This window comes from Pelophylax lessonae (genome assembly GCF_965119305.1).
Source record: "Pelophylax lessonae genome assembly, chromosome: 1".
NCBI classification, from domain to species: Eukaryota; Metazoa; Chordata; class Amphibia; order Anura; family Ranidae; genus Pelophylax; species Pelophylax lessonae.
In genome coordinates, this window is record NC_138768.1 from 469429645 (window position 1) to 469438086 (window position 8442).

General features: G+C 46.3%; 1 protein-coding gene across 2 annotated transcripts in view; it reads left to right on the forward strand.

Moving 5' to 3' along the window:
• The first annotated feature begins 203 nt into the window (after window positions 1-203).
• PALM (paralemmin) overlaps window positions 204-8442 on the forward strand; it is a 115618-nt gene continuing 107379 nt past the window's right edge. The window contains exon 1 of one of the 2 annotated variants that reach the window (XM_082265817.1): window positions 204-344. In XM_082265817.1, coding sequence (XP_082121943.1) covers window positions 340-344 — 5 coding nt within the window. In that variant the 5' untranslated portion in view covers window positions 204-339. The remainder of the gene's footprint in view (window positions 345-8442) is intronic. The other variant, XM_082265818.1, reaches the window with a different exon arrangement.

The following is an 8442-nucleotide window of genomic DNA, read 5'->3' on the forward strand; positions in this document are numbered from 1 at the left end:
CAATCCAGTGCAGCAGGGTGGCAGATAAAATCAAAGATCCCCGTAGAGCACAGAAAACTCGGTCTGTACACACGGGAAGGACATTTACAAGGTGCAATATATCCAATCCGATGACGTCTCACTTGTAGAAGGTATTCTGAATGCAAATATGTATTGAAGCCGCTGTAACCTCTGCTGCCAACAGAGGGCGCCAAACACATAGCGATGATGTGCAGAGGCTACTGCCCTTTCGGTGCCTCCCTCCTCTCACACTCATACTAATACACACGAATACACACTCAGGGCCAGACCAGGCTCTGCCGCCTGCACATCACCCCGAGCTGTACACGAGCGTGCACCATGGAGTGAGTACTACAAGCTCTGTATACTAAGAGCCTAACACTCTCAAATCTTTCCTTCCTTCTGCATGCTCTGCATCCCTGCATCTCCTACTACAAGCATCCCATGTATCCTATCCTCCCTGTATCACCTAGCACTTCTCATCATCCTACCTCCCATCCCCTGTATCCCATCCTCCCTGGATCTCCTACCACTTCGCATCATCCTACCTACCTCCCATCCTCCCTGGATCTCCTACCACAACCATCCCATGTATCCTATCCTCCCTGTATCTAATACTACTTCTCATCATCCTACCTCCCATCCCCTGTATCCCATCCTCCCTGTATCACCTACTACTTCTCATCATCCTACCTCCCATCCCCTGTATCCCATCCTCCCTGTATCACCTACTACTTCTCATCATCCTACCTCCCATCCCCTGTATCCCATCCTCCCTGTATCTCCCATCACAACCTCTGTACATCCCTGTATCTCATCCTCCCTGTATCACCTACCACCTCTCATCATCCTACCTACCTCCCATGTATCCCTGTCTCCCTGCATCTCCTACTACGGTACAACCATCCCTGTATCCTATCCTCCCTGTATCACCTACTACTTCTCATCATCCTACCTCCCATCCCCTGTATCCCATCCTCCCTGGATCTCCTACTACTTCTCATCATCCTACCTCCCATCCCCTGTATCCCATCCTCCCTGGATCTCCTACTACTTCTCATCATCCTACCTACCTCCCATCCTCCCTGGATCTCCTACCACTTCGCATCATCCTACCTACCTCCCATCCTCCCTGGATCTCCTACCACAACCATCCCATGTATCCTATCCTCCCTGTATCACCTACTACTTCTCATCATCCTACCTCCCATCCCCTGTATCCCATCCTCCCTGTATCACCTACCACCTCTCATCATCCTACCTCCCATGTATCCCATCCTCCCTGGATCTCCTACTACAACCTCTGTACACCATCCCTGTATCCTATCCTCCCTGTATCACCTACCACCTCTCATCATCCTACCTACCTCCCATGTATCCCAGTCTCCTTCTATCACCTCTCATCATTCTGTACATCTTCCTATTCCTATTCCAGATGCCTTGTATCAACTGTGTATCCTGCATACCTCCCATATATCCCATCCTCCCTGTGTTACTTACCACCACCGCTGGTCATCCTGCTCATCACACATTTTTTACAGTCCCTGTGTGTCACCAACATTTATTTCTGGTCATCATACCTACCTCCCATGTATCCCAGTCTCCCTGTATCGCAAACCACCACTTTTGGTCATCCTACATACCTCCTATGTATCCCAGTTTACTTGTAGCTATCATTCCCTCTGCTACTCCTGCACATTCCCCATCTCTCCCAGTATCCCTGTGTCATCTACCACCCCCTCCCATGATCCTACAAATATTCAATGTATCCTAGTGTAACTGTACCACCTACCACTACTTCTGAACGTCCTACATATCTTCCATGTATCCCAGGCTCCCTCTATAACCTACCACCATATCTGATCATCCTACACACCTCCCATAGATCTTAGTTTCCTTGTATCACCTACCCTCACATCTGGTCATCCTACCTACCTGTCATGTATCCCAGTCTCCCTGTACCACCTATCATCCCCTCTGATCATTCTACATACCTCTCAAGTGTCCCAGTCCCTATGTATCACCTACCCTCACATCTGGTCATCCTACATACCTCTGATGTATCCCAGTCTCCTTGTATCACCTACCACCACCTCTTATAATCCTACATAGCTCTCATGTATCTCAGTCTCCCTGTATCACCTACCCTCATATGTCATCATCCTACATACCTCCAATATATCTCAGTCTCCCTGTATCAACTACCCTAACATCTTACCATCCTACATACCTCTCATGTATCCCAGCCTCTCTGTATCACCTACCACCTCTGATCATCCTATATACTTCTCATGTATCCCAGTCTCCTTTTATCACCTATTTTCATATCTGGTCATCCTACATACCTCCAATATATCCCACTCCCTCTGTATCACCTACCACCACCTCAGATCATCCTACATACCTCTCATGTATCCCAGTCTCCCTGTATCACCTACCACCTCTGATCTTCCTATATACTTCTCATGTATCCCAGTCTCCCTGTATCACCTACTCTCACATCTGCCCATTCTACATACCTCTCATGTATCCCAGTCTCCCTGTATGACCTACCCTCACATCTGCCCATTCTACAAACCTCAAGTGTATCCCAGTCTCCCTGTATCACCTACCCTCTTATCTGGCCATCCTACATACCTCTCATGTATCCCAGTCTCCCTGTATCACCTACCCTCACATCTGGCCATTCTACATACCTTTCATGTATCCCAGTCTCCCTGTATCATATCTGGTCATCCTACATTCCTCCAATATATCCTAATCTCCCTGTATCACCTACCACCACCTATGATCATCCTATATACCTCTCATGTATCTTAGTCTCCCTGTATCACCTACCCTCATATCTGGCCATTCTACATACTCTAGCCTCTCTGTATCACCTACCACCACCTCAAATCATCCTACATACCTCTTATGTATCTCAGTCCCCCTGTATCACCTACCCTCCCGTCTGGCCATCCTACATACCTCTCATGTATCCCAGTCTCCCTGTATCACCTACCCTCACGTCTGACCATCCTACATACCTCTCATGTATCCCAGCCTCCCTGTATCACCTACCCTCACGTCTGACCATCCTACATACCTCTCATGTATCCCAGCCTCCCTGTATCACCTACCCTCATGTCTGACCATCCTACATACCTCTCATGTATCCCAGCCTCCCTGTATCACCTACCCTCACGTCTGGCCATCCTACATACCTCTCATGTATCCCAGTCTCCCTGTATCACCTACCCTCACGTCTGACCATCCTACATACCTCTCATGTATCCCAGCCTCCCTGTATCACCTACCCTCACGTCTGGCCATCTTACATACCTCTCATGTATCCCAGCCTCCCTGTATCACCTACAATCACCTATTATCCTACATACCTCCCGTGTATCACCCACCACCACCTCTGATCATCCTACATACCTCTCATGTTTCGCAGTCTCCCTGTATGACCTACCCTCTTATCTGGCCATCCTACACACCTCCAGTGTATCCCAGTCCCCCCATATTGCCTACCTTCATATCTGATCATCCTACATACATCTAATGTCTCCCTTTATCACCTACCACCACATATGGTCAACACTCCTCTATACTGCCGAGAACCCCTCTGGTCACCATCCCCTCCTCTGTCAGGTCCCTCTCCTGTGTACATCTTACCTTCCATACATAGTCTTGTTTTCTAGTTTTCTTGTATGCTTATTCTTTATACTCCTTCATTTGTATCATCTGCTTTCTACAAGCAGAACACATTTGCAATCCTGCGTTCTTGTATTCCCTTTTTCCCCCCTTTGATGTTATTTATATCACAGCCCATCCATTACACATTCCCTCCCTTTAAATTCCTGCAATCCTTTTTTTATATTGCAACCCTGCCTATCTCCAATACCTAAGGTCCCTCTGCCATCCCCCCTTATCTCAGTGCACCACCCCCCACCCTATGCAGTTTTGAACCCTGTAGTGCTTTCTGAAATTCCTGTTCTTCCTGTAATCACATCAACTCCCTGCATCCCTGCTGCTGTTCTGCCACTCCTCCTTGTATATCAAAGCTGCCACTGATTCCCATCTGACTGTCCTATATTCCCTATATTACAGTTGTATGATAACAGTTCTAGCAGTCCCTGAATTCTCCACCTTTGCCCGTCTCCTTCCCTTGTATTAGGTGCTGCACCTATTCTATTTACATGACCTTTGCTGTCTGTCCTTTAAATAAGATGGTTGTGGGGTATCCCTTTAGGTTTCTACGATGGCTGCAGCATGAGGAGGTAGACTCTCCCTGTACCCCCGTTACCACCTGTTGGCATTCCTGGATTCACCTCCACTGACTTGTCTGTGGGGCCCTTGTATGTCATTTCCATTTGTATGTACATAACTGCTGGTGCGGGAGCTCCCTTAACTGAAAACGCCTCTTGTTCTGCTCTGTGGGGGTGGAATGGATGCAGAAAATAGACTAGGATGTAAGGTGCAAGAAGGGATCCATAGCCAGAGAAATCAGGGAAGGGCTGTGCATAGAAGAATGCAGAGAAGCTGTGGGGGAGAGAGAAAGGGAGGGAGGGAGGCATCATGGAGTGTAGACAGAATGAGCAGGAAAGGGAACAGGGAGTGAGTGGCCTCAGTACGGAACCAGAGACACATTCTTACATTCCAAAACAAGGTTCATTCCCAGCACAGCCTATCCTGGAATAATCAGGCTGGGATAAAACCAAATGGGGAAAAAAGGGTAAATGACACGATTAGTGTTAACTTGGAAAATGGAGTAATACCTAGCACTTGACAAGTAGTATAGTAGCATGCAGCGTTTTATAATAATGCACAGGGGATATAATATGCTACAAACACAAATTATGTAATAACACACATGGTGATATAATAACAGCAGTCGTACAGCACAAAGAGAAATATTAGTAGAACTGTTTAAAAAAAGCTTTTTTTTCCGATTTGGCGTGCTGCGTGTTTTACAATAGTGTCGGGGTAACAAGGTGATTATTGTAAAAATAAAACTCAGTAAAGAATATTGGTTTTTAAACATGAGTATACATCTCCTGAAAGTTACAAATATGCATTCATGGACATCTTGTCATATATACAATATATATATATATATATATATATATATATATATATATATATATATATATATATATACAGTGGGTACGGAAAGTATTCAGACCCCCTTAAATTTTTCACTCTTTGTTATATTGCAGCCATTTGCTAAAATCATGTAAGTTCATTCTTCTTCCTCATGAATGTACACATAGCACCCCATACTGACAGAAAAACACAGAATTGTTGACATTGTTGCAGATTTATTAAAAAAGAAATACTGAAATATCACATGGTCCTAAGTATTCAGACCCTTTGCTCAGTATTTAGTAGAAGCCCCCTTTTGATCTAATACAGCCAGGAGTCTTTTTGGGAAAGATGCAACAAGTCTTTCACACCTGGATTTGGGGATCCTCTGCCATTCCTCCTTGCAGATCCTCTCCAGTTCTGTCAGGTTGGATGGTAAACGTTGGTGGACAGCCATTTATAGGTCTCTCCAGAGATGCTCAATTGGGTTTAAGTCAGGGCTCTGGCTGGGCCATTCAAGAACAGTCACGGAGTTGTTGTGAAGCCACTCCTTCGTTATTTTAGCTGTGTGCTTAGGGTCATTGTCTTGTTGGAAGGTAAACCTTCGGCCCAGTCTGAGGTCCAGAGCACTCTGGAGAAGGTTTTTGTCCAGGATATCCCTGTACTTGGCCGCATTCATCTTTCCCTCGATTGCAACCAGTCGTCCTGTCCCTGCAGCTGAAAAACACCCCCACAGCATGATGCTGCCACCACCATGCTTCACTGTTGGGACTGTATTGGACAGGTGATGAGCAGTGCCTGGTTTTCTCCACACATACCGCTTAGAATTAAGGCCAAAAAGTTCTATTTTGGTCTCATCAGACCAGAGAATCTTATTTTCTCTTATCTCTTATCTTATCTTATGAGACCAACAAAAACGTATTTGGTTCAGATGGTGTCAAGCGTGTGTGGCGGCAACCAGGTGAGGAGTACAAAGACAAGTGTGTCTTGCCTACAGTCAAGCATGGTGGTGGGAGTGTCATGGTCTGGGACTGCATGAGTGCTGCCGGCACTGAGGAGCTACAGTTCATTGAGGGAACCATGAATGCCAACATGTACTGTGACATACTGAAGCAAAGCAGGATTCCCTCCCTTCAGAGACTGGACCGCTGGGCAGTATTCCAACATGATAACGACCCCAAACACATCTCCAAGATGACCACTGCCTTGCTAAAGAAGCTGAGGGTAAAGGTGATGGACTGGCAAAGCATGTCTCCAGACCTAAACCCTATTGAGCATCTTTGGGGCATCCTCAAATGGAAGATGGAGGAGCGCAAGATCTTTAACATCCACCAGCTCCATGATGTCGTCATGGAGGAGGGGAAGAGGACTCCAGTGGCAACCTGTGAAGCCCTGGGGAACTCCATGCCCAAGAGGGGTAAGGCAGTGCTAAAAAATAATGGTGGCCACACAAAATATTGACACTTTGGGCCCAATTTGGACATTATGACTTAGGCGTGTACTCACTTTTGTTGCCAGTGGTTTAGACTTAATGGCTGTGTGTTGAGTTATTTTGAGGGGACAGCAAATTTACACTGTTAGGCCCCTTTCACACAGGTGATCCAATCCGATCCGCCTGTCAGTTTTTCAGGTGGACCTGACCGGATGCTCCATGTATCCCTATAGAGCAGCGGATGTCAGCGGAGAAATGCGGGACGGATGGAAACCCTATTTTCCATCCGTCCAGCGGATTGGATAGGATGGGATCGGATGAGAACGGACAGGCAGTCCGTTCTCATCTGATCTCCCCATAGAGGACAGCGGGGAATCTGATAGCTCCATCTCCACACACATAGAGGAGACAGAGCTGTCATCCGCCTGCTCACCGGGGATCAGCGGATCGATCCCCCCGCTGAGCAGAACGAACTCCGTACACGGAACGGACCATGTGAAAGGACCCGTATACAAGCTGTACTCACTACTTTACATTGTAGCAAAGTGTAATTTCTTCAGTGTTGTCCCATGAAAAGATATAATAAAATATTTACAAAAATGTGAGGGGTGTACTCACTTTTGTGAGATACTGTAGATCTATCTATCTATCTTTTTTTGCATGACTTGTTGTGTATTTTACAAAAGGGCCAGGGTGATTTGGTGATTATAAAATTCAGAAAATAAGATTGGTTTTATACATGAGAATACATCTGTTGAGAGCTACCAAAAATACTTCCATGGACATCTTGTTACATACAAGAGGTGTTCAGAGACTGCAGACATGATACAGAGGTGTTCAGAGACTGCGAACATGATACAGAGGTGTTCAGAGACTGCGGACATAATACAGAGGTGTTCAGAGACTGCGGACATGATACAGAGGTGTTCAGAGACTGCGGACATAATACAGGAGATGACCAGAGACTGCGGACATGATACAGGAGATGACCAGAGACTGCGGACATGATACAGGAGATGGTCAGAGACTGCGGACATGATACAGGAGATGGTCAGAGACTGGGAACATGATACAGGAGTTGGTCAGAGACTTCGAACATGATACATGAGATGGTCAGAGACTTCGAACATGATACAGGAGATGGTCAGAGACTGCGGACATGATACAGAGGTGTTCAGAGACTGCGGACATGATGCAGAGGTGTTCAGAGACTGCGGACATGATACAGGAGATGACCAGAGACTGCAGACATGATACAGGAGATGACCAGAGACTGTGGACATGATACAGGAGATGGTCAGAGACTGCGGACATGATACAGGAGACGGTCAGAGACTGCGAACATGATACCGGAGTTGGTCAGAGACTTCGAACATGATACATGAGATGGTCAGAGACTTTGAACATGATACAGGAGATGGTCAGAGACTGCGGACATGATACAGGAGATAGTCAGAGACTGCGGACATGATACAGGAGATGGTCAGAGACTGCGGACATGATACAGGAGATGGTCAGAGACTGCGGACATGATACAGGAGATGGTCAGAGACTTCGAACATGATACAGGAGATGGTCAGAGACTACAGACATACTACAAGAGATGGTCAGAGACTGCAGACATACTACAAGAGATGGTCAGGAGGTAAGTATTATATATTTTTTTATTTTAAAGAAAAATTAATAATACCCTTTAGTGTCACTGTAACAAATCATTGATAAATCTTTTGGCAACAACTTGGATAGACAACAGGTCAACATCACTGAAAAAAATTATACTGCTTGCAGTGTGGTTGGGGGCGGCATGCTGAAGTGCTGCAGCGCCCATCTCCTGAGGCTACAACATCCAATGGTGGTGCAATCGCTCCGGGTGCAGCCAGCCCATCGGCGCATGTTGTCAGTAGCAGCATGCAGAAGAGCACCAACACATTACACTGCCA